The sequence below is a fragment of the Haemorhous mexicanus genome, chromosome 14 (assembly GCF_027477595.1).
Source record: "Haemorhous mexicanus isolate bHaeMex1 chromosome 14, bHaeMex1.pri, whole genome shotgun sequence".
Classification (NCBI taxonomy): Eukaryota; Metazoa; Chordata; class Aves; order Passeriformes; family Fringillidae; genus Haemorhous; species Haemorhous mexicanus.
This window is the reverse complement of record NC_082354.1, coordinates 2,198,176-2,226,156: the sequence shown is the minus strand read 5'-3', so window position 1 is coordinate 2,226,156 and position 27,981 is coordinate 2,198,176. Positions and strand designations below refer to the sequence as shown.

General features: G+C 52.2%; 2 protein-coding genes across 5 annotated transcripts; both read left to right on the top strand.

Moving 5' to 3' along the window:
* The first annotated feature begins 3,911 nt into the window (after positions 1 to 3,911).
* LOC132333795 (exocyst complex component 1-like) lies at positions 3,912 to 22,756 on the top strand. 2 transcript variants are annotated; one of them, XM_059859235.1, is made up of 16 exons: positions 3,912 to 4,154; positions 4,247 to 4,390; positions 6,122 to 6,430; positions 9,132 to 9,359; positions 10,182 to 10,314; positions 10,791 to 10,900; positions 11,566 to 11,715; positions 11,982 to 12,075; positions 15,892 to 16,001; positions 16,179 to 16,286; positions 16,739 to 16,809; positions 16,915 to 17,155; positions 17,557 to 17,740; positions 18,496 to 18,695; positions 21,148 to 21,342; positions 21,936 to 22,756. In XM_059859235.1, the coding sequence occupies exons 3-16, from the start codon at positions 6,182 to 6,184 to the stop codon at positions 22,089 to 22,091; spliced, it is 2,229 nt and encodes a 742-aa protein (XP_059715218.1). In that variant the 5' UTR covers positions 3,912 to 4,154; positions 4,247 to 4,390; positions 6,122 to 6,181; the 3' UTR covers positions 22,092 to 22,756. The 2 variants fall into 2 exon arrangements, with proteins under 2 accessions (XP_059715218.1, XP_059715219.1); XM_059859236.1 differs by lacking the exon at positions 21,936 to 22,756 and having other exon boundaries at positions 18,814 to 21,255.
* A 137-nt stretch (positions 22,757 to 22,893) lies between these two features.
* Positions 22,894 to 26,094, top strand: GLOD5 (glyoxalase domain containing 5). 3 transcript variants are annotated; one of them, XM_059859239.1, is made up of 4 exons: positions 22,894 to 23,254; positions 24,388 to 24,545; positions 24,707 to 24,829; positions 25,013 to 26,094. In XM_059859239.1, exons 2-4 carry the CDS (start codon positions 24,405 to 24,407, stop codon positions 25,163 to 25,165), a joined length of 417 nt encoding a protein of 138 aa, XP_059715222.1. In that variant the 5' UTR covers positions 22,894 to 23,254; positions 24,388 to 24,404; the 3' UTR covers positions 25,166 to 26,094. The 3 variants fall into 3 exon arrangements, with proteins under 3 accessions (XP_059715222.1, XP_059715221.1, XP_059715220.1); XM_059859238.1 differs by having other exon boundaries at positions 24,674 to 24,829; XM_059859237.1 differs by lacking the exon at positions 22,894 to 23,254 and having other exon boundaries at positions 24,381 to 24,545; positions 24,674 to 24,829.
* The last annotated feature ends 1,887 nt before the right edge of the window (positions 26,095 to 27,981 follow it).

Here is a 27,981-nt window from a genome sequence, read left to right as displayed (position 1 = left end):
GTGAGCTCATATGGAGGAACCAATTCTCCCTAGAAAGACTGACACTTTTTGACCAAGAAATAGGAAAGGGAGGCAATTTAATCCCTATTTCACTCTTTTTATCAGAGAAATAGGAAATGGAGGTGATTTAACCCTGATTTTGACTGTTTTTAACAGAACAATAAGGAAATGAAGGGGAATTTAACCCCAATTCTGACTCTTTAACCAAACAAAGAGGAAATGAAGGGGGATTTAACCCCAATTCTGACTCTTTAACCAAACAAAGAGGAACTTAAGGGGGATTTATTCCTGATTTTGACTCTTTAACCAAACAGAGAGGAAATGGGGTATGATTTCACTTTGTTTTGCTTTTCTCCCTCTGCAGCACTGATGCTCCTCCTGCACCTGAGGATTTCCTGCCCCAGCCTCAGCTCAGGGCTTCACCCAGGTTCTTCAGGCTTCCTGTTTTGCTCTCAGAGCTTTCATTTCACCCACAAATCATTTCCTGTTCTGAGGCTCCCTGCGACTGATCCCCTCCATTTCTGCTCCTCTGGTAAATCTTTGCCCTCCCCTCCCTTTCCCGAGGTGCTTTCCCTTTTCCCAGCAGCTGGGTGGGTGATGGGGGAAGCTCAGGAGCTTTCCCTGACATCTTTAAGTCTCTCAGGTTGTCTCTGGATGCCGGGGGGTGGCGGGCTGTGCTCCTGCTCTGCTGCTGACAGCTTTTCAATTCCAGCCACGGGAGGCGTCGAGCCTCCCGAATTAACTCATCCAGCAGCACGGAGCCCTCTATTACCCTGCCTTTCCATAATTTTCCTGGAGTTCAAGTGCTGCTCTAAATGAATTAGTGTTGGGAAATGGGTGTGGAAAGGGAAACACTGTTGGAGAGGCTGAAAACCTGACAGGAATGGAGGAACCAGGGTAACCCAGAAAGGTCCAAAGGGATGTGGTGCTGACAGAATCATTTTAGCTGCAAATCACAGTTTATTTTGGGGGGTCACAGGCATGGTAGGAATTTTTAATAATTGGGGATGTGATTCCAAGCTTGTTAAATGTGTGGCTGAGCTGAGGGAGTAACTGGGAGGGAGTCATTGAGGAGTTAATTGCTTTCAGTTCACTGCAGAGCAACAAATTCAACAACAAATTCCTCCTCCCAAACATTCCCAGTGCCTGTTGCAAATATTATTATTATTATTAATTTTATTTTTATTTTTATTATCCTGCAGTCTGTATTTTTATTTACCTCTGGTTCTCACTCAGACATTTACAAAACCTGATGTTTCAGCTGTAGCCCCTTGGTTTTTCCCCACCCCACGCAGCTCAGAGGCTGTGAAAGGATGGCTGCTGGTCTCCAAGCATTTATCCAGGACCTACAGGCCTTGGATTACCAGGAATCCTATTATTGCTGGGTCTGCTGAGAATGGAGAAGCACCCCAGTAATATCTCCCGTGGTAGGGGTGGGAGGGAGAGGAGCTTTAGGGTGTCTTCCAACCCAGCTTCCTGAGAGCTGGGAGTGCCACAATTCCAGAGTGGCTTGGGTTGGAAGGGACCTTAAAGCCCATCCCATCACCCCTGCCATAGGAAGGGAACCTTCCAGAACCCAGGCTGCTCCAGTGCTTCCAGGGATGGGGCAGCCAGAGCTTGTGTGGATCATTTCATCCTGGCTGTGTTTTGCAGGGAGAGGCCCCCATGTCCCAGATGTTGAGGGGATGCTGGGAGGTTTCCTTCCCTCCTGGATCATCCATCTCTAATTTAGGAAAGTCAGCCTGGCCAAACACCTGACCTGGCCAATACCTGAGCGTGGCTGAGCAGTCACAGTGGTGCTCACTCACAAGCTGGACTTGATTTTGGGGTCCTTTTCCAAGCCTGTTCCATGATCCCCTGGTGGTGCATGGACACAGCTTCCAGGGAAGGCCCAGGAGCTCTGGAGCTGTTTGCAGCAGCCCAGGGAGGCTGCAGAGCTCTGCTCTTGTCCAGCCACAGCCAGGCCCATCCGGCCATAGGGACAAAGCTCCTCGACAGACAACCCCATAAGGGATTTAAAGATTGGATTCACTGAAAGAGGGATTATGGAGGGCTGGGGTCAGCAGGACTTTGTGTCTTTAGTGTGACATTAAGGTTTTGGAGAAGTGCAGCTTGGATCAGGTTCTCCCTTTCTGCTGCTGGGGCTGGCAGAGTATCGTTAACATTGGGATAATGAGGGGTTTTATTAATGGGAATGTTCCAGAGGCTTTGGAACACGCCTGGGGTTTCACAAACGTGAAAATAAATGGGGAAAAGAGCAGCTTCCCAGTTTTACATCCAGAACAAATGAAGTACAGCATGGCTGGCAGGAAAAATCCCAGTGCAGATACCAGATCTGCTGTGAGCCCTCATTATCTCACATTTCCCACACATGAGGAGATCAGAAGCTCCCACCACACCTGAGAATTCCTTTAGCAGGTGAGCCTGGCTCCTGCAACTGCTTTGGCTCCTCAGGAATTCAGAGTAGGAGATACCTCCAGGATTTTCAGTCTTTTCCCCCTCATTTGACATCCCATGGGATAAACTGATCATACTGATCCTAAATATTGGTGTATTTTTGCCCCCCTCCTGCTGGGAGGCAGGGAGAGAACCTGGCTCTCCTTCCTGTAATTCCCAGCCTGTATTCCTGCCCCATCACTCCCACTGTGCTCTGATGTCCTTTAGCTCAGGCAGCTCTTTGCCTTCCCAGATGTATTTTTAGATTGCAGCCTCCTCTCCTTTCACCTTCCTGCTGGCAGGATGGGCAGGATGACCTCTTCACATCCTCCTCTGCTGGTGCCAGGACACAGGAATGGCTTCTCCCTGCCAGAGGGCAGGGATGGATGGGATGTTGGGAATTGGAATTGTTCCCTAGGAGGGGGGGGCTGCCCAGAGCAGCTGTGGCTACCCCTGGATCCCTGGCAGTGCCCAAGGCCGGGTTGGATGGGGCTGGGAGCAGCCTGGATAGTGGAAAGTGTTGGAACAAAATGGGCTTTAAGGTCCCTTCCATCCCAAACTATTCCTTGATTCTCCAGTTGTCTCTTCCCCTCACCATGCCTGGAGCCTCTTCCTTGCCCCTTCCTGGCTCCCTGCATGCAGCCAGCCAGAATTATCCTTCTCATCTCTCAAATGGGACCCCCTCAGCAGCTAGAATTCAAACCAGGCTTTCCCTGGCACCAGCAAATGCTGACACAGCAGATCCAGCCCTGCTAAAGCTCCCGCTGCCTTGACCAAAACATCATGAATATTCATGAGGCAATTAATTAACGTGTCCCTGCTTTAATAGCTCCTCACGAAATTCTGTGCCATCCCAGGGGCTGGCACCCGGGTGGAAGTGTCTCTTCAAGGTATTTTGGAACAACCTGGCCAGGAGTGAACACGTCTGAGGACTGCAGTGACCCCAATCAGCTCCCCATGGCTGTGATGGTGATTAGTACCCATAATTAGAAATTCTCCAGGAGGGTCAGGCTGTGCTGCAGAGTGGGGGTGGTGCAGAAAGGAGTTTCCAGCTGTGGGATATTCCAAGTTCAGCAGCCTCCATTGTTCTTGTACATACAAGAAGCTTAGTGGCAAAACTGCACCTCCTGTGCAGGAGATGCCCTCCAGGAGACAACATCCCTTGGGAAGAGGGAGATGGAAACATTTGTATGGATGGAAACAACATGGGAAATGCCAGGAGTGTTTCCTCCCTGTCCATTTTCCTTCCCCTGCCCGGACATGGGATGCTGGGTTACCCACATTATCCACACTGCCTCCAGAGGGATTTCTGGGCTGAGCTTGGGGAAGCCTTCTGGGGCTCCTCTGAGCATTCCCAGTCTGGAGTGAAGAGATCTCAGCAGGATGGGGATTGCAGAGGGAACATCTGCAGTGGGGGTGGGTGCTGAATTTATCCCAAATTCTTACCTCCAGTTGCTCACCCTTTCCAACTCATTCCCGCAGGATGCTGGAAGTGCCAATGCTCTGAATAATCCCAAAACCATTAGAGGAGAGCAGGGACGGCAGCTCCTTCAAGGGCTGTTAAACACAGGGCTGTGCACCCAGCCTCCAGCTCGGGGAGCTGCTGGATCATGGGATCCTGGAAGCTGCCAGGGAATCCTGAAGGCACCAGAACTCTGGGCTTGCTTTGGATCTCACTGGCCACTGTCAAAACTCATCCCCCAAAACTGCAGGAAAAGGTGAAGGGGTTCTGTAATGTGGAATTAAATGAGCTGGACCAGGACTGGTTGAACCTCTTTAATTGATGTGTTAATTACCTGTGGGTATCTAGGCCAGCCTGGACTGTGAGCTTCACTTGGAGAAGTTTTACAAGTGGATCTCCAGCAGCTTGGAGGAGAAGAAATCCTTCCTCGGTGCTTGTGGAAGCTGAACCAGCACTGTCCCCTTCGTGAACGACCCCTCAGTGCAGTGGAAGGTAATTAATGAATTAATTAGTTAATTAATGGCCTTGTCACACTCAGAGCGCTCTGAGCTTTTTGCAGTGTTCCTGTCAGTGAAAGGTGAATAAATTCAGGCAGTGAATGAGGGTGGTGGGACAGGGTGAGGTGGTGTCTGGAGAGGGGAGCAGCAGGAGCTGGGTTTGGGTGTCTGGTGGCACAGCCATTGCCTGATCCACTGCCCATGGATACACAGAGCCAGACTGGGAATAAAAACACTTATCTCATTTCCAGCAGTGGCTGGTCTGGGGAGATGAGGCTGGTAACACCAGGGCAGGAGCCTGGTGACATCCCCTCATCAAGGAATAAATACATCTGTGAATATAAAATGTATTTTATATACATGCATTATTTGTATGTATGTTTAACTCCACAACAGATGACTTTCAGTACATTTCATAGAAAAACACGGGTTTGGGTTGGAAGGGACCTTAAGGACCATGGACAGGGACACCTCCACTGTCCCGGGCTGCTGCAAGTGCCAATGTCCAACCTGGCCTTGGGCACTGCCAGGGATCCAGGGGCAGCCACAGTTTCTATGGGAATGGGTGCCAGGGCATCCCCACCCTCATTATCAAACCCTTCTTCCTCGTGTCTAATTTGAATTAGAGGAGTTTCTGATTTAAATCGAGGAGTTTCTTCGCCTCTGGAATTTGTCCCAGCTTTGTGTGACACATGAGGATGGCTCAGCACACAATCCTGGACACACGAGCAAGGAAATCCCAACCCAGCCCCAGTGTCTGTTTTGTCCCTCTTGCCAAGCTGACTCTTTATCCCACACCCATCTTTCTTTGCCCCACTCCATGATCTCATTCCCCCTGCTGGATTCCCCCCTCAGCCTCAGCGGGCCCTGATTGGAGCAGGGCTGCTGAAATGACCTCACCAAAGGGCTCTGGCCATCCCCATCCCACAGGGATGTATCCATGCAGGGAGCCCCCAGCCAGGGAATGATGTGCTCTGACTCCATGCTCTCAGAAGGCTGAACCAATGCTTTATTGAGCTATTCTATATTACACTAATACTGTACTAAATTACATACTAAAGAGAGACTTGACCATACTATAGAGCTAGTTTACTGCTGAGATACTAAAGAAAAACCCGTGGCTGTCTCAGACAGTCAGGACACAGCTTTGACCCAATTGGCCAAGGCATGAAAACAACCCTCACCGGTGTCCAGTTAACAAATCCCTTTGGGTAAACAATCTCCATGACACATTCCACATGTGCCAAACAACAGGGGCAGCGAGTAGAGATAAGAGTTGTTTTCTCTTCTGTCACTGTGATATTTTATGAAAATCCTTTTGCTAGGATTATTCTCCTGAGGACCTGAGAGGCCTCAGAAAAGAAATGTAAACAATAACTACCTAATGGCTGTGGAATTGGTCTGGAGATGGTTCACCAACAGGAGCATCTTTGATTGGTCTCATGTGGATTATTTTACTTGATGACCAATCATGGTCAAACTGTGTCGAGGCTGTGAGCAGTCATAGGATTTTATTATTCATTCTTTGCCTGCCTTCTGATGTCTCCTTTCTCTTTTTAAAGCATAGTTTTAGTATATAATTTTCTTTTAATATAATATATATAACAAAATAATAAATCAGCCTTCTGACACATGGAGTCAAGATTTTCATCTCTTCCCTCGCCCTGGGGACTCTCAAGCACCACCACACTCTTCTTCTCTCTGTGCTTCTCACTGCCTTGCCCAGGAAAAACCCTGAGAGAGAGCTGTGCCTGCTGCTGTCTGTGAAGAGAGCTGCGGCCCCGGGATGCAGCAGGACGGGCAGGAGCGGGCGGAGGCTGAGCTGCAGGAGGGGCTGAGTGCCTCCCAGGAGGGGCTGAGTGCCTCCCAGGAGGGGCTGAGTGCCTCCCAGGAGGGCCCGGGCACCTTCCAGGGGCTGAGCGCGGTGGAGGCCGCGGCCGTGCTGGCGCTGATGGAGGAGCACGAGGAGCCCCTGCTGAGCCACTCCGTGGCCTTCACCGAGCACCTGGATCAGGAGCTGCGGGGGCTGGAGGAGGTAATGGAGCCATGGAGTGCCCAGAAGGAGGAGCTGAGTCTCTGGGCATCAGCAGCTCTTCCCTTCACCTGGGGAGAAATTCCAGGAAGTTCTGGGAAGGGGAAGTTCAGGGAAGGGAAAGGGAAAGGGAAAGGGAAAGGGAAAGGGAAAGGGAAAGGGAAAGGAAAGGGAAAGTTCTGGGAAGGGAAGGTTCCAGGTCGGTTCCAGGTAGGTTCAGGGAAGGTTCGGGAAGGGGAAGTGTCTGACTGTGGGGTGCTGGGGTGTGGGGTGCTCTGGGGCTTGCTGAGGAAGGGGAAAGGACAAAAGGGGTCCCTACAGAAGGAAAAGCAGGATCCAGGGAGAGTGAAAAGGGGAGAAAAATGAAACAGAGCTGGAAGGAGATTGAAAAGGAAAATGTAAACCAGTAGGAAGGGCCAGTGGAAAAGGCACAGGATATTTCCAGAATTCCTGGTGAGGGTGGGGAGGCCCTGGCACCGGTGCCCAGAGAAGCTGGGGCTGCCCCTGGATCCCTGGAAGTGTCCAAGGCCTGGTTGGATGGGGTTTGGGGTAGCCTGGGTTGGTGGAAGTTGTTAGAACAAAATGGGCTTTAAGGTCCCTCCCATCCCAAACTGTTCCAGGATTCTGTGGTTTTCCATGGATTTGGAAGGGAAAGGGAGGAAATGAAACAGAGGAGATCAAAGGTCCCCTGGAAGAGGATCCTTCAGTATCCCTGGCTCCCATCCCTGGGTGGATGGAACTGGATGGGCTTTAAGGCCCTTTCCAATCCCAACCATTCCATGACTTTTGACTACTGAGCTTTACTGACTCCATTTGGGTTGCTGAGATTTATTGCATTTCTGCAGAGGAAATTTCTCCTTTAAGTGCTGGAACAAAAGACCTAGGAAAGCTGCTTTGAGCACTTATCATCTGCTAAAATATCTGGGATTTTATGGTTGGTAGCCAAGGAAAACGGGGGATAAAATAAGCCAAAGGAAATATCCTAAACCATACAAGAAACCACAAACCCTAAATCGAACCTCCTTTAGCTGCAGAGCTTGCTGTATTCCCATATATGATTTATTACACTTGGAAGTTAATCTGGAAGCCCAAACTCCTGAGGTTTGTTCCTGCCAGCTCCTGGCAAGGAATTCAGGCACTTTGTGACTGTTCCCAGCTGTAAAACACCCTGGGAGAGCAACAAATGCATCTTTATTAAGTTTTTTGAGATGAAAGGCACCGTTGAATACATTATTTTAATGCCCTCTAATGAATAAATGTGACTTCCCTCTAATACAAATTAATTAATGAGCATTTCCATTTCCGAGCCTTAATCTCCAATATTAAATGTTATTAATCCCAGCAAGTTAGACCAGCACATGCATCCATTTCAATGTTTTCCTCACATCCCTGTGATAGCACCTTGGCTTCCTCTCCCATATTAATCACCCTACTCTGACCCAGCTGTTCTGGGAATCACAGAAATCCCTGCACTGGCAGTAAGGAAAAGTTGATTTCTCCAAAGGCAAGAATGGCACGGCCGGGACACCAGGAGGCCAAAGGCTCTGATTTGGACATTGATATTCCTCCAGAATTCCAGGATCCCAGCACATGTGGAACTGCAGGCAGCTCCCAGCAGCTCTGTGCTGTAGCTGGGTTATATTCCTGTTCCTGGAGCCTCTGGAGAACCCCTTCCCACAGCACTGTCCCATCAATGTCCCATCAATGTGACAGCCTGAAGGAGTGGCAGGGACAGGCCTGGGGGAGGCTTCTGGCTCTAATTAAAGAGCAATTAATAAATGGGAAGCTCTGGGCAGAGCTGGTGGGATGGGATGGGGTCCCTGGGTGTGGCAGGGAGGCAGAATGTGGAGCATGGTTGGTGCTTTTGGAGATGAGTGTCCAGGGTTAGAGAGGCTGGGAGAGCTGGGGGTGTCCACCTGGAGAGGGGAGCTCAGAGCCCTTCCAGAGCCTGAAGGGGCTCCAGGAGAGCTGGAGAGGGGCTGGGGACAAGGGATGGAGGGACAGGACACAGGGAATGGCTCCCCCTGCCAGAGGGCAGGGATGGATGGGATGTTGGGAATTGGGAATTGTTCCCTGGCAGGGTGGGGAGGGGCTGGGCTGGAATTCCCAGAGCAGCTGGGGCTGCCCCTGGATCCCTGGCAGTGCCCAAGGCCAGGCTGGACACTGGGGCTTGGAGCAGCCTGGGACTGTGGGAGGTGTCCCTGCCCATGGGGTGGAATGGGAAGAGCTTTAAGGTCCCTTCCCACCCCAAACCAGACTGGGATTCTCTGAAATCTTGTGGGATGGACACTCAGGTCCTCAGGAGACTCCACCACTTATGGAGGGGAGGGTTTGACACTTCCTGCAGTGACACATTCCCAGGGCACACAACCAGCAGGGCTTGGTGGCCTCTCTGAAACGATGGAGATTTTTCTGCTCATGGCCAGATTTCTCTGGACACTCCCCAGAAATTTGCTTCCTGGGGTAGCTGGAAGTGCCCTGAGGGGACACCTTGCCCAGGGCAGGGTTCTGTGTGCCCTGGCCCTGGGGACATGCAGGTGGCCTTTGGCCAAGGTAGGACAGTGGCACTTCCACCAACACCCTGCAGGTTACAGCGACATGATCCCTGCCGTGCCTCAGGAGGGTGAGAGACAGGACATTTGACCCCAGGATGGTGACACATCCCCTGCCAAGTTCTGAATCCCTCTGCTCCTGCTTCCCACAGGCCAACCTCCGAGCCATCATCTCCTCAGAGCAGCAGGTGGCCCAGCTGATGAGCTCCCTTGACGAGGCCCTGGCCGAGGTGGCCAGGGTGGAGGAGACCCTGCAGGTCTGTGATGAGCTGCTGGGGGCTGTGAGGCAGCAGATGGATCACATCCACCAGGAAAACTCCCTGCTGCAGCGCCTCGCCTCCAACAGGAGCAGGCTGATGGATGAGATCCTGTTCCTCACGGTGCGTGGGCTTGCGAGGACATTAATCTTCAGCTGCTGAATCTGCTGGGAAAAACTTCCAGGGAATTTTAAACACTGAAAGCTCTGATTGTCTGCAAGGGCCATGGAGCTCCTCTGCAAGGCTGGGAAATGGGGGATGGTGCTGTAAGCCCAGACGAGGGCTGGGATGTGCAGGTCCCTCACCATGGCCCAGAGGGGTCTCTGAAAGGCCTTTTCCAGGGCAGGACTAGGAATGACAAAGCTGATTAAATAACCATGACCTGGGAATACAAAACCAACAATTAATGAACTAATTAATTCATTAGAGGCAGAACTTGCAACACCAGGCCTTCCTTGGCCACCACTGCAGCTGTTCCTGAGCAGAACATTGGTTTTCATGGGGACTTCCATGGATTGCCTGATGGACACAGCAGCTGCTGGATTCCCAGCCAGCAGCATTCCCAGTGGGATGGGAATGGATGGGAAGGGATGAGAAGGAATGGGAAGGATGAAGGGCTGTCTGTGTTTGCAGCTGTGCTCTCTGGCTGTGTTGCAGAGCCAGCTGCTGCTGAGGGCAGCCCTTGGCTGTTCCAGCCAGCAGCATTCCCAGGGGGAGGGGAAGGGATGGGATGGGATGGGATGGGATGGGATGGGATGGGATGGGATGGGATGGGATGGGATGGGATGGGATGGGATGGGATGGGATGGGATGGGATGGGATGGGATGGGATGGGATGGGATGGGATGGGATGGGATGGGAGGGATGGGATGGGATGGGATGGGATGGGATGGGAGGGATGAGGGGCTGGCTGTGTTTGAGCTGTGCTCTCTGGCTGTGTTGCAGAGCCAGCTGCAGCTGAGCAGGGAGCACCGCGCCGCCCTGAGCCGGGTGGATCTGTCCAGCCCCGCAGCCATCGGAGCCTGCACGGCTGCAGCACAGGCTCTGTCCTCCTGCATGGACCTTCCCATCCACCCCAGTGAGTAGGAGCAGGGATTCCTCCCACGGGATCACCCCGCCAGGCGTGGACACCTCTTGGAGCACAGAAAGGAGCTGGGGAAGCTGTGGTTGGAAATCCTGGTCGGTGCTGTCTGTGCTCCAGCGTGGAAAACAGCAGTTTGTTGTGGCAGGATGTGGGAGTTTTTGGATCCCTGGAAGTGTGCAGGGACTTGATCCTGGCAGGAAATTCCAAGTTTTCCTTGTGGTGAGACTGGGCGTGTCTCCTTGGCTGAGGTCAGACTCATGGATAATTTTTATTTTTTAAATTTTATTTTCCATCCCTTGTCTGTATTTCCTTGGTACCACAGGAAAGCTTTTGCCCATTCATCAGCTTTTGGGTGGATTTATCTCAAGACTTCTGTCTAAGTTCCCAGTTTTCTGAGGGGTGTGGGTCTGCACCTCCCCCAGATCCCCTCAAATCCCCTCAAATCCCAAAATATCCTTTTTTCCCTCGAGGTTACCGGAAGCTGCAGGCAGTGGCAGAGCAGCTGATCCTGTTTGAAACCCTCAAGCAGAACTTTGAGAGCTCCTTCATCAACCACATCACCAACATCTTCGAGCTGCAGGTAGGCTCCACTCTTCATGGCAGCCTTAAATCCTGGGAAATTGGGGAGGTCAGGCCAGTGGTGCAGGAGATGCTGCTGTGACAGGATTTTCCCAAATTGTCTCTCCAAAGAGATCTTCCCACATACCTTCCCCTTGCTGTTGTCCTTCCCTCTTCAGGTTAATTTTCCAGGGATGTAGGAGAAATCCATGCTCCCAAAATCCCTCTGGTGACATTCCCTAAGTCCTTAGGTCTGGAGATTTTTCATTTAGGTTTTCTTATTTTATTTTGGGGGTTGTTGATTTGTTTGTAATCTAAAATCCCTTTGATTAACACCTTCCACTACTGATCTGGCAGTTCAAAAGGTTTGATGGACAAGACCCCTGTGGGCAGCAATCCCAGAGATTTCCTTCCGTGGATAGGAGCAATTCCCAAATCCTTACTTCTTTAAATCCTTTGCTTTCAAGCAGTAGTTCTGAGAAGGGAGCTGGGAAGGAGCTGTGGGATTTCCATCCTTGGAGATTTGCAGAGCTTGGCTGGGCACATCCCTGAGTAAACTTTTCCATCTGGATCTGCTCCGAACCCGCCCCACTCCAACCCCACCCGCACAACTCTGCGGGTGCAGTGTCCCAGCAGATTTTCAAGGCTGTTTGATGTGAATTTTTTCTGTCATTTCTCTCCCTTCAGGGCAATTCCCAGGCCCCTGCTCTTGGTGCCCCCGTTGGCACCGTGGCTGCCCCAAGCCATGGACCCCACCACGAGGAGCTGCTGCCCTACACCCCCCTCATGGCCTGGCTGAAGAACACAAACCCTTCTCTGTTCTGGGACCTCCCCAAGGTAGGGCTGAAACCCTCAGCAACCACTGCAAACCTTCCTTGGGAACAGGCAGGTCCAGCTGGGGAGTTCCTGGTGGGACCTGGCTCTCACCAGAGCTGTGAGACCCCTGAGCTTCCAGAGCTTGGTCCTTCTGGGGATGTCCAGCCAGCCTGGAGCTCTGTGCCCGACAGGAAGCCGGGGGGTCCCAGGGTTGTGCTGAAGTGAAAGGTCTGGAATGCCCAGATCTGGACTTTTTGCTCTTACCTGGCCTTTCCTCCCCATTCCAGGTGTATTCCCAGAACCTTGGCAGGCTCTACGAGCGGGAAATCAAAGCCCTTTTTGAACAGGCCAAGATGTCCCTGTCAGGAAGAAGAAAAGGAAGTGAGTGGTTCAAAATCTGCCCCCTGTGCTGCTGGGCAGGGTTTGGCACCCAGGGATGGTGACAGTCACCTCCAGCACAGGTGGCTCCCCCAGGCTTGCTCCAGGACTTTATTTCCTGGCCCTGCAGGTGGCAGGGTGGGAAAAGCCAGCTCTGCTCCACAGCAGGCAGTGTTGGTGAGAGCCTTGGCTCCATGAATTCCCCACTTTTGTTCAGCTGCCCCTCAGAGCCGGAGCTTTTGTGTCCTTCCCTGTGCAGGGCTCAGGAATGACACACTGGTGGCTGGGATGGCGTTCCAAGCAGCCACAGGAGAGAGAGGGGGATGTAGAAAAGCCTGGAAAACAAAGCCTGTTGTCAGCTCCCTTCTCCCTGGCTCTCAAAGATTCCCACTCCACCATTATCTCCTAAAAAAACCCCACCAGGTTTTCTCTTCCCTTGCCTTCACCTGCTCCAAGGGCTGGAGCTCCTCCCCTGTGAGGACACGTGGAGGGATCTGGGGTTGTTCAGCCTGGAGAAGGCTCCAGGAAGACCCTGTAACTCCCCCATCCCTGGAAGTGTTCCAGACCATGTCAGACAGGCTTGGAGCAACCTGGGATAGTGAGTGAAAGGTGTCCCTGCCCGTGGCAGGGGTGGAATGAGATGATTTTTTGGTCACCCCAGCCCAAAGCATTCTGGGATTTTAGGATTCTCTCAAGCCTGGTCCATATTTCATGCCAAATTCCTCAGGCACTTTCCCCTGCAGGGGGAAGCCTGTCCCAGAAGACAGAGGGAATTCACAGCAATATTTATGGAATGATTTCACAGTGAGCTGACTGCCAGACCCTGCTGTCCCAAGGTGCTCATTTCCACCAAAATCGCTGGGTCTGACTCAAAATATTCCAGTCAGGTGTTTCTGAAGATAAAAAGAGAAACTGATCTGTCTCCTCTGGAAATTTTTTATGGCCCACAAGTCACATTTTCCGTCAGCAAAACAAAGGGCTGTAATGGAAATTTCCAGGCCAGTTTGGCCCAGTTTGAAGGTCAGGCTGATGTGTTTTGTCCATCAGAGTCAGTACTTCCAGCTCTGCACTTCCTTCAGCGCTGGTGTCCAGATCCCAAGCCAGGGGATGGAGCTGAAGGAATGGGGTTGGTGGCTCCCACTTTTAGGGTTCCTCACACCCAAAACCTCCCCACCATCCCCTCCAGCTCCTCCTGCCCAGCATCACTCCCCCGGGAAAGACACTCAGCTGCTGGGAAAACAGGGCACCTCAGACCCTGGGATCAAAGCAGGATGGGGAGTGCTGACACAAATACCTGCACAGCAGTCTGTGAAAAAAAAGGAGGAAAATTTCACCTAAATAGTCCTAATGGCACCTAAATGGGCACCACTGGACCATTTCTGGGAATAAAGTTGTTAAATTAAACAAAAGGGGATGCAGGGCACGTGTGGCAGCCAGTCTGCCCCATCCCCTTCCATAAACATTAAAACTGGGATTTCCTTTCAGTATTTTACCTATCTTTAAATCCTACATGAGTCTGTAAACCAGGAGGGATTAAACCCCAGGAGAAAACCCTTGGCAGGCTACAGGGTGTTCCTGCTCCAGTAGAAATCAGCCCAAAGTGTCTGCCCAGCACTGGGGCTGCTCCACGGGCAGGACAGGACAGGTGAATTTGGTTATCCTGGGGTGTCCCCGCTCTGCTCCAGAGGGTGAGGACAGGTCTGGGGTGGGCAGAAAGCCCCAGGGGCTGTTCAGCCCATCCTTGATGTGAGCAGAGCATTGGAACAACCTCACAGTTTGTGAGAAAAGGGGGAACTTTTAGCAAGTTGTGCCCACAGAGGCAGTGGCACCTTCCCCGGGGCTGGCGGTGCCCCAGCCGAGCTCTCTGTGCCATCTCTGCAGCACTGAGGGCAGAGCAGGGGGACAGCATCCCCCTTCCTCTGCAGGGGAAGGTGACCCCTTCCCACCTCCAGGACAGGCCAGAATTCCCAGTGTGGCTCTCAGGGTGCTGCACACGCTGCAGGAGCTGCCCCAGGGCTATCCCTGCTCCTGGAGCCTCCTGCTGCAATACTCCTGCAGAGCTGGCTGGCCCGGGAGGCTGGCAGGACAGGTTTGGCTTTGCTGCACTTCTGCAGGAACCTCATCCACGGTCCTTCCTGCTCATGGATGGAGCCCGAGCTGTGAGGAAACCTGCCCAAAAATATCCCTCATCCCTGCTGGAAAATATCCTCCATCCCTGCCCCAAAACATCCCTCATCCCTGCTGTCAAACTTCCTTCATCCCTGACCCAAAACATCCTTCATCCCTGCCCCAAAATATCCCTCATCCCTGCCCAAAAATATCCCTCATCCCTGCTGGAAAATATCCTCCATCCCTGCCCCAAAACATCCCTCATCCCTGCCCCAAAGCACCCCTCATCCCTGACCCAAAACATCCTTCATCCCTGCCCCAAAATATCCCTCATCCCTGCCCAAAAATATCCCTCATCCCTGCCCCAAAACATCCTTCATCCCTGCCCCAAAATATCCTTCATCCCTGACCCAAAATATCCCTCATCCCTGCCCAAAAATATCCCTCATCCCTGCCCCAAAGCACCCCTCATCCCTGCTGTCAAACTTCCCTCACCCCTTCTGTTAAAAATCCTTCATCCCTGCTGGAAAATATCTCAGTCCAGGTCTCCAGGCCATTTCCTTTCTCCTGATTATCCCAGTAAATTTTTTGGGCTGATTCCCTGCCCTCATAAAGGATTTTCTTTATGGCACCACCTGCTGATTTCTTGCCTTATGTGATGGGAGAGTTTAAAAGGCAACCTCGAGCTGTTTATAATTAATTAGGGGCCAGTAATTAAGTCCTTTCTCATTTTGCCATTCCGTTTTCTGTAGGCTTGTTAAATTCTTTCCCATTTGCTGTTGGAAGATTTATGTTTTTCCTGGTTTTGCCACTTCCCAGCTGGTGAGATTATAATGAAATGGTGAGAAAAAGGCTAAGAAGCAGCTCCTTAGTTTAGTCCTGGTTTTAGCAAGGCTGAGGTCATGAGCAGGGCTGGCTCATCCCTCATCCCTGCTTAGTGTGGAGCTCACAAAACCTTCCCAAAGGGAAAACCCTTCAGGAGTGGCTCAAATAAGGATATTTGAGATACTATGATTGATGGAGAGGTGGCCTGATTCCCCCAGAACCTTTGGAATAGGGGAATGATTCCCATTTCTGGAAATAATTAGGAAATAATCTGGATGTTTCCCCACTGATTCCTTTCAGGGAATAGAAAAATGTTTTTTAAACACATCTTTCAAAGGATTTTTTCAACTTTTCCATTCAGGCCAAGCCCCCAGTGCTAAAACTGCCAATGTTGGAGAAATATATTTATTTCCAGGTGAAAGATTTTAATTTTAAAAGGGCATTTTTTGAGAAAAAGCCATTCCCACCTCCCCTGGATATTTTTTATGGCAATTTACAATCAAAATTAAACACCAAATAATTTTCCTGAGGCTTTTGCAGGTTTTTGTGCTGATCTGTTCTCTTATCCCTTGGGATTTTCCACAACCCAGTTGTCAGGAGTAAGCACAAGGCAGCAAAAGGATAGACACCTCAATCAGTGAAATCAAAAGGCAGTTTAATGAAACAAAAATAATGAAAAATAGGGAGAAACAGGTGAGAAGGCAGAGGAAAAAAAAAAGGGAATTTCATCTTAATTCCTCATTTATCTGAATGCAACAGGAAAAAGATTAATTCATGCATGAGGTCAGACATAAAAAGAGACATTTAAGACTTTAGCTGTCCAGGACTCCAGGAGCTGGAGAATCCCAGAGGGAGGAGGTTTCTGACATCCCACACCCCGTGCAGGTCTGCAGGAAATGTGGGAGAAGCCAGCAGGGACCAAGCAGCCCCGGTGGAGCCTCCCCAGGAGCAGGGACAGCCAGGAGGACACCCTGGCCAGGGGGAACATGCGCAGGGTAAGGAGCTGGGGGCTCCTCAGCACTTCCCCATCCCTCCCAGCCCGAGGTCCCTCCCTGGGGCAGAGCCTGAGGCTCTCCCTGTGCTCCCCATGTCCCCTCAGGTGGGCAAGGAGCTGCTCCGGTGTCCCCAGCGAGTCCCAGAGGGTTCCCAGACCAAAGGTGGTTTCTCAGCAGGTGTTGGAGCAGGTGCTGAGCGAGCTGCAGCCCCTCTGCACCTTGGAGCAGCAATTCCTGCAGGAATTCTTCTGCCTCAGCTGTGGCTCCGTGGAGCTGGAGGAGAGGGTGAGCACCGTGTCCTCTCCAGGCCCGTTTCCCAGCCTGGCACATCCATGGGTACCTGGGCTCTCATCCTCCAGGAACCAGCAGTGGGGAAGCTTAAGGGGAGAATTAAATGGAATTTAATTCACAGCTCCAGGAAAATCAGGGGTCTCCAAGCATTAAACGAGAGGCAGCAGAAATAAATCCAGAGCTCATTTTCCTGGCTGAGGGAGAGCAGACAAGTCATCATTTGGTGGGTTTAGCTGGGATATTGGGGAGGAATTCCTCCCTGGGAGGGTGGGGAGGTGTTGGGATAGAATTCCCAGAGCAGCTGTGGCTGCTCCATCCCTGGCAGTGCCCAAGGCCAGGCTGGACAGAGCAGCCTGGGACAGTGGGAGGTGTCCCTGCCCAGGGAGGGGGTTTGGGGCCCGTCCCAAAGGGATCCTTTGATAATTTCCACTCTAATCTTTTTTCAGGGATCTGCCACTAAGGGAGGAGAGCCCACGGCACCTCCAGAGGACCCTCCTCGTACCAAGAGCCAGAGCCAGTAGGTGGGGGATGGGATACCCTGGGTCCTCTGACGGGACACAGGCTGAAGTGTCCCCTCCCAGGTAACTCCTGACCTTTCCCATGATTTGGTGTGGTTTTTAAGGCCAGAAGAAGCCACAACCCAACTGCTGAGTCAGCTCTTCAGCTGCCTGGAGCCGGAGCTGAGGGCATTTCTGGATGTCTGCAGCAAGGCTCACCCACTGGGCTGCCTGCAGGTGCTGGTGACCCTGAGTGACTCCGTGTTTGGGACCTGGGGCCCTTGCTCAGCTCCCCCCTCGTCCTTCCTCCACACCCTCCTGGGGAACGTGCTGCTCCTGGCCAAGAACAACTTCAACAAATGCATCGTGAGTGTCCAGGGTGGGAGGGAGCCCAAGAGACCTGAGGGATGTTTGACCTCTTCCAGAACCTTCCAAAGAGAGCCATGGAGGTTGGAGAAGACCTCCACAATCACTGAGTCCAAGCTGTGCCTGATCCCCAGCTTGTCCCCGGCCCAGAGCTCTGAGTGCCACATCCAGGTGTTCTTTGGCCACCTCCTGGGATGGGGACCCCAAAGCTCCCTGGGCAGCCCCTGCCAATGACACAGCTCCATGCCAGCCTCAAACTTGGAGTATAGCATCCCTTGGGATTGCAGAATGCATTGTAAATGGCAGAAGCCTTCCCAATCCCAGTTCCTTGCCCTGTTTCCTGGCCTGTGCTCCTCCAAACAAGGTCAGATCTGAGGGTGCCACCTCTGTGTCATTCTCAGGGGACCTTGTGCAAGGAGATGGAGGAGGCCAAGGCTGCCAGCAGGACGAGAGGGGGGATCCTGCCCAGTGTCAGCCGCTTCCAGGAGCTCGTGGCCCTCTCTGAGGAGGTGTTCCAGACATCCCAGCGCCGGGGGGACCTGGACAAGGCCCAGCTCAGGCTGGCCAGCAGTGTCTTCAGCAGCAGTGAGTGCCAAGGCTGGGTGTGCTGGTCAGGAAATGTCCCCTGCAGCTGCAGGAGTGACCAGCTGGGCCAGCAGGGCAGGGTGAGCTGCCTGTCCCTGAGCACTGAAATCTCTGCCCGAGCAAGGTCCTGGGAGCACCAGGCAGATCCTGGGTGCTCTGTCAAGGGGGATGGGCCCGGGGGGTGACTGGGCTCAGCTTACACACAAGGGCTCAGCTTTGGATCCAGTTCCAACATCTCCTGCCCCACTGTGGAGGGAGAGCTCCTCATGGATCAGTCTCCTCCTACAGGGTCTTGGGAGCCAGAAAAATTCCCACAAAACCACCAAGGGCTGTTGGTAGGGAGAGAGGGGTTGGGAGAGCGGGGTGGGGAGCTTCCAGTAGATCCCTGTGTTGTCCCAGCTGGAGCCCTCAGCTTCCTGTCAGTGGAAATATCCTGTTTTCCTGCCTGGAGAGGACCTGAGGGGCTGCAGAATTCCCAGCTCTGACCACAGATCACGAGGTGGGGCAGAGGGACAGCTCCCACCACTAGGTGAGCCTGGGGTGACCCACTGATAAATCCATGGACATGGACACGGCCCTGCCAGGCTCCAGGAATGTTGGCAGGTCAGGCAGGGAATAATGGACAGGGATCAGGATTCATGTTATAATTACTCTCTCTGAAGTCAGATGGTTCAAATGAGCCATCCCAAAGGCACATCCCTCCTGAGAGCCTGCAGGAGCTTCTCTCCACACCTGACTCCCTCCCTCCTTTCCAGTCAGCAGCCTCTCCTCAGCAAACCTGAGGGTGAACACGGATATGGTAATGATGGAAAATTTCCACCACATCCACAACTTCCTGTGCCAAAGGAACATCCCCTGCCTGGAGGGCAAGAAGAGAGAAGCCAAGCAAAGGTCCAGGGAGCACATGGAGAAATACATCACCACGTACGTGGGCCAGCCCCTGGAGAGGCTCAAGGTGAGCACAGGACCCTGGCCTGGGCCTCCAAGGGCTCTTCCCAAAACTCTGGATTTACTGGTGTTCAAACCTCCCTGCCCTGGATCCAGTCTGGGATCATCTTACTTTGTTGTCACAGGATATGACAGCCCCTGGATTTCATTCTGCTCAGGGATTCCCACAATCCTGGCATGGCCTTCTCCAGCTCTCCCAGTCTGAGCACAGACACCAAGGGAAGGTGCAAAGGGGTGTGAATCGTGCAGGAGCCCATTCCTGGTTCTTGGAAACAGTCTGTACATTTGGGAACTCTAAATCCTTAGGATTTAGGGTATTTCTCCACAGAAAAATTGCAGCAGGAATACCCAAACAGATTCTTGGGCTGTATGAAGTGACAGGAGGATGAAGGAAGGGGAATGCAGCAGATGTGGAATGCCCTGCGCAGTGTTCCCTTCCCTGACCACTGCTGGGTCTGGCTGTGCAGTCCCACCTCAGCAGCATCACAGAATCCCAGGCTGGAAGGGATCCCAAAGGATCACCCAGCCCAAACTTCACTGCTTGGGTGAGGTTCTGTAGCTCCCTGTCCAGTCACATCCTGAAAGCTCCAGTGGTGGGACTCCATCACATCCCTGGGCAGGTTTGATTGACCATCCCAGCTCGTTCTCACTGGAAGAAGTTCCTTATATCCAGACAAGGTGACCAGCCCTCCTCTTCCCCAAGGAAGCCTTTCCCACCCCCTCTTCTGACAATCCAAACCATGGGTGGGTTTTTTCATTTTCCTGCTGCCTTCTCCTCGCACCCATTTCCAAATGGTGAACCAAGACATGGGGGCCAGAATTCCAAAGCATTGGTGGGGAGCTTGCTCCCAGTTTGCTAACAGTTTGCTCCCAGTTTGTTAACAGTTTGTTAACAGTTTGCTCCGTTTGTTAAAAGTTTGCTCCCAGTTTGTTCCCAGTTTGCTCCCAGTTTGTTCCCAGTTTGTTCCCAGTTTGCTCCCAGTTTGCTCCCAGCTTGCTCCCAGTTTGCTCCCAGTTTGTTAGCAGTTTGTTAACAGTTTGCCCCGTTTGTTTCCAGTTTGTTTCCAGTTTGTTTCCAGTTTGTTTCCAGTTTGTTCCCAGTTTGCTCCCAGTTTTTTCCCAGCTTGCTCCCAGTTTGCTCCCAGTTTGTTAGCAGTTTGTTAACAGTTTGCCCCGTTTGTTTCCAGTTTGTTTCCAGTTTGTTTCCAGTTTGTTCCCAGTTTGTTCCCAGTTTGTTCCCAGTTTGTTCCCAGTTTGCTCCCAGTTTGTTCCCAGTTTGTTCCCAGTTTGCTCCCCATTTGTTCTAAGTTTGTTCCCAGTTTGTTCCCAGTTTGGTCCCAGTTTGCTCCCCATTTGTTCCCAGTGTTCTCCCATTCCCACTCCAGTTGCGTGCCGGCATCTGGCAGATCCCAGCTCTTTTTTCACAGCTGCCTGGGCTGATCCATCCAACACTTCCCAAGTGGCTGCTTTGTTAACTGAGCTAAGAGCATCTGGCTCTGCTAATTCAAACAGACATTCCCTCCTTCCCGAGGCTGCAGCTCTTCCGCTCCTTCCATCTCCCTAAAATGTCTCGCAGATGGAGCTCAGCTGGAATTATTTATGGGACCTGTTACTTCCAATTTGGTTCCAGTCCTTGCTGTCAAACATTTGTTGGCTTGGCTATAAAATCAGCTCCGTGTCTTGTGCTACCTGAGCTCTGCTATGGCTTCAATTCCTCCCTTTTCCGAGGGAAAGGATCATTTTATTTCTCACAAGAAATTGAGTGGGATATGAGAGCACCTGAAAATCCTAGCATGGCCTTCTCCAGCTCTCCCAGTTTCTCTTCACCAGGAGGAGGTGCAAAGAGGTGTAAGTAATGCAGAGGTCAATTCCTGGTTCTTGGAAACAGTCTGTACATTTGGGAATTCAAAATCCTTGGGATTTAGAGTATTTCTCCACAGCCAAGTTGCAGCTGGAATACCCAAACAGATTCTTGGGATGTATGAAGAGACAGGAGGATGAAGGAAGGGATTATTCCCTTGTTTTACAGCAGATGTGGAGTGAGGGTCCTGTCCAGCTCTGGCAGAGATGTCTGGAGAACTGAGAAAAATTCCGGCTTTGCCTTACACCTCTGCAGGTTCTGGGATCCCCCTTCCCCACCTTTGGCTCCAAACCCTCTGTGGGGAGAAAATTGAGGGGAGCACCAAGGAACTGGAGGGATTTTCCAGCAGTCCCATTGCTCCATGGGCCTGCCACCCTTAGGGATGCTGCTTGTTGAGCAGGGAGGGGAGGGAACCATGAAATTCCCTATGTTCTGCTTTCCTGGAGGATAAAAATCTCCAGCACTCCATTAAACATCCTTAAATTCTTAATTTTAACTGAATTAGACATGGGAACTGAGGGCAGCACTCAGGTGTCAGCCCTGGTGCAGGAATCCACCTTGGGATGGCTCCTCATGGAATGTCTCCTTCCCTTCCCAGCATTTCTTTGAGGGAGTCAAGGCCCGCCTGGCTCAGGGGGTGAAGGAAGAGGAGGTCAGCTTCCAGCTGGCCTACAGCAAGCAGGAACTCCGGAAAGTCATCGAAAAATATCCTGGCAAGGAAGTCAAAAGGGCCCTGGAGAGCCTCTACAGGACAATCCAAAAACAGCTGTCCCCAGAGGAAAATCTTCTGCCGGTAACTGGAGTGGGATGGGTGTGACACTGGGATGGCTGGGATTCAGGACTGCATTGCCTGGGTGGCTGCAGGGGCAGGGGAAGGAGCTGAGATTTGCTTTTCCAGGTGGTGTGGCAGCCAATGGAGCAGCGTTTCTCCTTTTCCAGGTGGTGTGGCAGGCCATGGAGCAGGGTTCTGCTTCTCCAGGTGGTGTGGCAGGCCATGGAGCAGGGTTCTCCTTTTCCAGGTGGTGTGGCAGGCCATGGAGCAGGGTTTCTCCTTTTCCAAGTGGTGTGGCAGGCCATGGAGCAGGGTTTCTCCTTTTCCAGGTGGTGTGGCAGGCCATGGAGCAGGGTTCTGCTTCTCCAGGTGGTGTGGCAGGCCATGGAGCAGGGTTCTCCTTTTCCAGGTGGTGTGGCAGGCCATGGAGCAGGGTTTCTCCTTTTCCAGGTGGTGTGGCAGCCAATGGAGCAGCGTTTCTCCTTTTCCAAGTGGTGTGGCAGGCCATGGAGCAGGGTTTCTCCTTTTCCAGGTGGTGTGGCAGGCCATGGAGCAGGGTTTCTCCTTTTCCAGGTGGTGTGGCAGGCCATGGAGCAGGGTTTCTCCTTTTCCAGGTGGTGTGGCAGGCCATGGAGCAGGGGTTCATCCAGCAGTACCGAGAGTTTGAAGAGCTCATCCAATGCTGCTATGCAGGAGCAGGGATTGCCCTCGACTTCACCATGGAGGACTTGCTGAGCTACTTCAACTCCATCACCATGTCCAACATGTAGGGAAATCCCTCTCTGGATGTCGGGAGCAGCTCTGGAATCCTTGTCTGTAGCCACACCTCTGAGGAGCTGAACACAAAACCATTCCCAAGTTGGATATTTGGGTTCCTACCCTGAACTTAATCCCAATCTCCCACCTGTTGGTCCTAGACTAAATCTCTCTTGGGGAAGTGGAGTTGTCAGACCCAAACCACAACTTCCCTGCTCCAGAAAACCATTTTGCCAGCAGGAAATGACACTCCAAGCCTCAGATTTCCCCCTAAGTGAGCGCTGATGCAGCAAACCCTCAGCAAAACATTTACAATGGAAAAATGTCTTCTCTCCAGGGACTTTCTCCTTTTCTGTGCTCGAATTTTAGTGAGCCTGTGCTAAACCAGAGGGTTAAACCACTGAGACACTCTGAGTGTGAGGTTTCCCACATCCAGGTATCCCAATAGGCCCCGCTGCTCCACGGCTCTCCACTGAAAGTCATCCAGCAGATGAAAGTCCAGAGCTGTAAATATTAATGGATTTATTGCTTTTAGCTCAGATTTACTCACATCTCAACTGGAGTGGAGAAATGTGCAGTTCTAGAGATCCAAACCAATCCTGCAGGGAATTCCTGCTTTTAACCCACTTTTGTAGGAATCTTCCTACAGCAACTCACCAATACATTGCCATTCTTTTAATGTTGTCTGTTTCTTGGGATGATCATGGGGCTCACATGTCTTCTGCCACAACCTTCTTCCTACACAACTGAACAGTTTGAACTTCTTGATATTTGCCCCACAGGACAAAGATTATTTTATTTATTTTGTGTGTTAGAAAATTATCTTGGAGGCAAGATTGCTTGTGCATTGCCAGGGAGGTGGGAGGCTTCTGTGGCTGCTTGGGCAGCCCCTCTTCTCCAGGGATGTCCTGGCTTCTTCAGTGGGAGCTTTAAGCCAGCACATAAACCCAACTTTCCCTTGTAAAGGGAAAAATCCAGACTATTTTTCTGGGATTTTTCAAGCCTTGGGTTGGCCTTTGGGTCAAGGTCCACCTCTACAGGGAACATTGTTTAGAGTTCCTGTTTCCAATCTCATAATTCCCTCCCTTTGTCCCATGACGTGGCTGCTCCCAGCAGGAAGAGGATGGTCACAGGAAACCTCTCAGCGCTGCCTTCCCAGCTCTTTGTCCCTCTGCAGGTAACAGGAATTTTGCAGCCCCGTTTCTTTCCAGGTTTTGGCTCAGGGACCCACTTGGGAGAGGAGGGCAGGAGGTGAGGGCTGTGGGACATGAAGGTGCTGCAATTTGGGAGCACCCGAGAGGATGCCCCGGGTGAAGGGATTTGCAGAGGGGTTGAGCCAGGTGGCTCCGAGGTTGTTGAGCACCAAACACAGCAAGGAGGGGCAGGGATCCCTCTGGCTCTGGCCATGGCTCCCCCATAACCAATGCAGTCACTGGGCACAGCCCAGGCCATGCCATGGAAGGGGAAAATGGGATCTTGCTCCAAACAGGCTGCAGGGAGCAGACATCCCAGTGAAACTGCTCCTGGCTTTACACTGACCCTGCTCCTCTGCCAGTGGGGCTGTGGGATCTCTCCTCACCAACCACTTCCCATGCAGAATCATGGAATCATTCAGTCTGGAAGAGCCCTCTGAGGTCATTGAGTCCAACCATTCCCCCTGGCCTGCCAACTTCCTAACCCACATCCCTGAAAGCCAAGGGCAGTGCCAGAGGGTCTGAACCCAATTTAAGCCACCAGGGACCTGTGACCCCAGCCCAGGGAGTCCCCACACCCAGGTGCTGCATCACCCTGTGCCCCTGGCCTCACCCTCTGCCTGGTGGTGACATCTGGCAGCGTAAAGAAAAATGACAAGAAGCGTTCCCAGATGTTTCCTGCTGCTGTGCCAGGCCCCAGTTTGTCTCCACTCTCTGGCTTGGCTCCACCTGGATGAGTGTCCACACCTGGGAGGACCCCAGAGGGGGCTGGAGGAAGGATCACACACATGGTCCCATCCTTGGTGCACACGGGGTTTGTGTGTTGGGAGCTTGGCATCTTGGTGACATCAGCCCTCAGCGATGTCACCAGCTGCCCTCAGCTGGTCCCCACACCTGGCTCAGCCAGGGGCTCTGACAGGCTCGGTTGCCACCAGATCCAGACCAGAGTTCGAGTCTCTTGCAGAGAGGAGGATTTATTGCTTCTGTACTTCTGCCACCTGCAGGACAGAGGAAAACCTGGGCGATCCCTCTCAGCCCTCAGCTCCCTGGACCGTTTTCCATTTCCCTGCATAGCTGGATGCTCCTAACTTCCATATTCTCTGTTTTTCCATGCCAGTTCCCAGCCCTGAGAGCATGGCTTGGAAGGAAAGGGGCACAAGCCCACCCTCGTGTTTCATCCAGCACCTGGACCACCTTGTGCTGACTGTGAAGAGCATTGAGGACACTGTGGCCTTTTATTCCAAAGTCCTGGGCATGGAGGTGGTGACTTTCAAGGTAACCCTGACCTGAGTTAGCAGGAGCCCACCAGGCCCCCAGGGTGTCCAGAACTGCCCGGGGGGTGGGTGCTGACGGTCTCCAGCCCAGGAAGGCTCCCTCAGTGTTGCCTTTTCCTCTGGGAGCAGGGCAATCGCAAAGCTTTGTGCTTTGGCCAGCAGAAGTTCAACCTGCACGAGGCTGGGCAGGAGTTCGAGCCCAAGGCCCAACACCCCGTGCCCGGCTCTGCGGATTTCTGCCTGATCACAGCAGTGCCCCTGGAGCAGCTGCTGGAGCATCTGCAGGTGAGGCAGGCCCAGAGTGTCCCCAGGGCAGTGTCACCCAGGACACACATCCAGGGCCTCTAATTGACACTTTCCTGGGGAATGTTGGGGTTGTCTCATCCAACAGTTCATGTTGTCAAGGCTGGGGGAGGAGGGCACAGTGATGATATGACCATCAGACCCCTGCTCTCCTGTGTCTTCCAGGCCTGTGGGGTGGCCATTGAAGAAGGTCCTGTGGCCAGAACTGGTGCTGTGGGTCCAATAACCTCCATCTACTTCCGAGACCCTGACAAGAACCTGGTTGAGGTTTCCAGGTACTGCACGGATGTGGCTGCAGGCACTGAGGGGGAGCCCTGACCACAGCCCATGCTCTGCCTGCGTCCCAGGTTTAGCTGGCCCATTTAAAGGTCCAGTCTTTAATTGTGTAAGCCTGGGACAAGCCTCAAATCATAGCCACAAAGTAGGGCTGCAAGGATGTTGGTAGTTTTCCCAAGGCAGCCTGCTCTGCTCTGCTCTGCTCTGGGTGTGAATCCTGCTTTTATACATCTCCATCATGGAGATTTCATGGCTTTCTGAGAAGATCTGTCCTGCTGCTGCTGCACTGCAATTACTGGGACATCTTCCCTAATTCCTGCTTTGCCTTTTGCTACACTGTCCACCTGTCACTCTTCTCCTCTCCAGAGTCACTTTCACAGTTGGAAATTTCTGTCTCCCTTCCTTTCATCCTCCTGTCTCAAGCTGCCTGGTGCTGGTGGCTCTCCCACCATGCCAGAGGTTTAAATCCAACTGTGACTGTCCAAACACATTCCTCCCCTGGGGTTTGGGAGTTTGACTCAGAGTGACACTCAAACACTCCTGAAACTGAAGCTCCAAGTTTCATCTTCAGTTCTGTATCAATAATTGTGGGGTTTCCGTCACTCTGGAATGGAAGAAGCAGGGATGAGGAGCCTACATGAAGGGCAGAATGTCAGAAGTCCAGGAGTTCACCTGGATTTATGCAGGGATTGAGGATGATCTGACGCAGAGGAGTCTGACTCTGATGGCACCTGGTTACTTGCGGGACTGTCCTGAGTTTTCTTCTTCCTTTAGTTATTTAAAAAGCTATTTCAAAGTTATCTAAAAAATATAAAACAATGAAGGACCAGGAGATTCTCAAGCAGAGCAGTTCCGAGGCTGGCCACACTGAGGTAGCATTGATATCCTCATGGGAAAACCGCTGGAAAGGAGAGAGGACTCTTCTGACCTCTACAGTGCAAATCCTCTATAAAATTGAAACAATCTCTGAATCGTACTCATTTTTTCTTTGCTGGAATTTCGTGGGAAATCCAAAATTCTTCATGGTGCGAGAAAAGGCGAGGTCACAAAATTCAGTGCTTCGGACGATCAGCGGGGATGAGCCGGTTTCCATTGAGTCCTTTGTGGGAACTAAAGACAGGAATGCCATGGAAGAAAGCCATGGGCATCTCCTCGAATGGAGATCCGGGAAGGGATCCCAGGGAGGGATCCCGGGGGGGATCCCCGGGAGCGGAGTCCCCTCGGCCCCGGCGCCCGCGGAGCATCCGGCGGCTGCTCTCCAGGGTGCTGATGTGCCCCGGCCGTGTCCAGCTACGGCGGGACCCCTCGGGGGGTCCTGCCCACGGGAGAGGGCCAAAGCCCATGGGGGAGGGTTAATCCCCATGGAACAGGATTGGTTCCCATGGAAGAAGGTCAATCCCTACAGGAGAGGTCAAAGCCCACGGGAGAGGGTTAATCTCCACAGGAGAGGGTCAAAGCCTCAATCCCCATGGAACAGGATTGGTTCCCACGGGAGAGGGTCAAAGCCCTCGGGAGAGGGTCAAAGCCCATGGGAGGGGGTCAAAGCCCATGGGAGGGGGTCAAAGCCCATGGGGAAGGGTTGGTACCCATGGAAAAGGGTCAAAGCCCATGGGAGAGGGTTTAGTTCCCTCCACTGGAGCCCATCTTGGTTCTGTCCCACACATCGATCCCTTGAAGACCTGGAGGACCTGCCTGGCCCTGGGGCTCTCCCATTCACCACAGGATGAAACACGGAATGACACTTTTGGGGATCTCACACCTGACCCAAACCACGGGAAACTCAAAACTTTTCATGGAAATTTATCAAATATTTGGAATGCACAGCTGATGGAGAAACTTCTCTTGGAGTGACGGTGTTGGAGCACCGGAGGCTTTGCTGGCTAATGGTTGTGGCTGTCTCTGGGATAAAGAACCTGTGGGGCTCAAGGTTTTTCCCTGAAGGAACCAGCATTGCAGTTGTCCCTGTCCCAACCTCTGCTGGCCTCCCCATCTATTGGAAAAGCCTCTGTATTGTGAGTATTCCAAATAAAACTGATGGTTCACACAACACAGCATTAAATCTTTATGGAGAAAATTAATTTAATTCCATTCTTTATTCAGCAAGATTCATTGTGAATATTGGACAGTGGGAGAGAGTGGATGAGCAGAGGTGGGAAAACAGTTTTCTTCTGGGTGGTTCATTCTCTGCACAAACCACGACCAGCAAGAGAAAAGGACCTTCCTTCTTGTCTGCTCCCATCTCATCCCTCTTGAAATACTGATTCTCACAGCAGATTCCACAATTTTATCACAATCATATTGGAAGGAGCTCTTTGGACCAGCAATCCCAGTGTTTAGTATGGAGAAATGCTGAGTTCTCTATCTCACTACTCAGGGAGGGTGTGGGGTAAGGAGTCTTTCAGGGCATGGCTGCTCAGGAGCACAGATTCCAGATTTCATCCATTTTCATGAAAAGATGAGTTAAGAGGCAAATCTCAATGAGTTTCCCCCCCTCTCACAGGAGGGAAACAGGAGATTCCCAATGGGAGTCACAGTGTGTGTGCCCAAGTCACCTCCCAGAGAAGCCCATGGGCCACCTGGTGGGCCAACTCAGAACAGGTGCTTGGGAAAACCAGGAGGGATGGTGTGGGACAGCCCTGGGATGGGCAGGGATCAGCCTCAGGGTGCAGATCTGATGTAGGATTCCTCACCTACCAACTGTCTCCTTGAGAAAAGACACCCAGGTCTCAAGGGTCCTCAAACCATCCTTTGTACACAGAGAAGTGGCAAACATTGCCCACGGGTTGGAGAAATGGGAGGCTTTTACTGGGAAGGAAAAGAATCCCTCTCTCCTGAAGAGTTCTGCAGGCTGGGCTGTT

Bases quoted from the DNA above. Each gene is read 5' to 3' on its own strand.
- GLOD5 (XM_059859237.1), top strand. From the start codon at position 24,381: ATGCCAGTTCCCAGCCCTGAGAGCATGGCTTGGAAGGAAAGGGGCACA. The intron at 24,546-24,673 runs GTAACCCTGACC...CTCTGGGAGCAG, and splicing joins TGGAGGTGGTGACTTTCAAG to GGCAATCGCAAAGCTTTGTG. The intron at 24,830-25,012 runs GTGAGGCAGGCC...TGTGTCTTCCAG, and splicing joins AGCTGCTGGAGCATCTGCAG to GCCTGTGGGGTGGCCATTGA.
- LOC132333795 (XM_059859235.1), top strand. From the start codon at position 6,182: ATGCAGCAGGACGGGCAGGAGCGGGCGGAGGCTGAGCTGCAGGAGGGG. The intron at 16,002-16,178 runs GTAAGGAGCTGG...GTTTCTCAGCAG, and splicing joins CCAGGGGGAACATGCGCAGG to GTGTTGGAGCAGGTGCTGAG. The intron at 21,343-21,935 runs GTAACTGGAGTG...CTCCTTTTCCAG, and splicing joins CAGAGGAAAATCTTCTGCCG to GTGGTGTGGCAGGCCATGGA.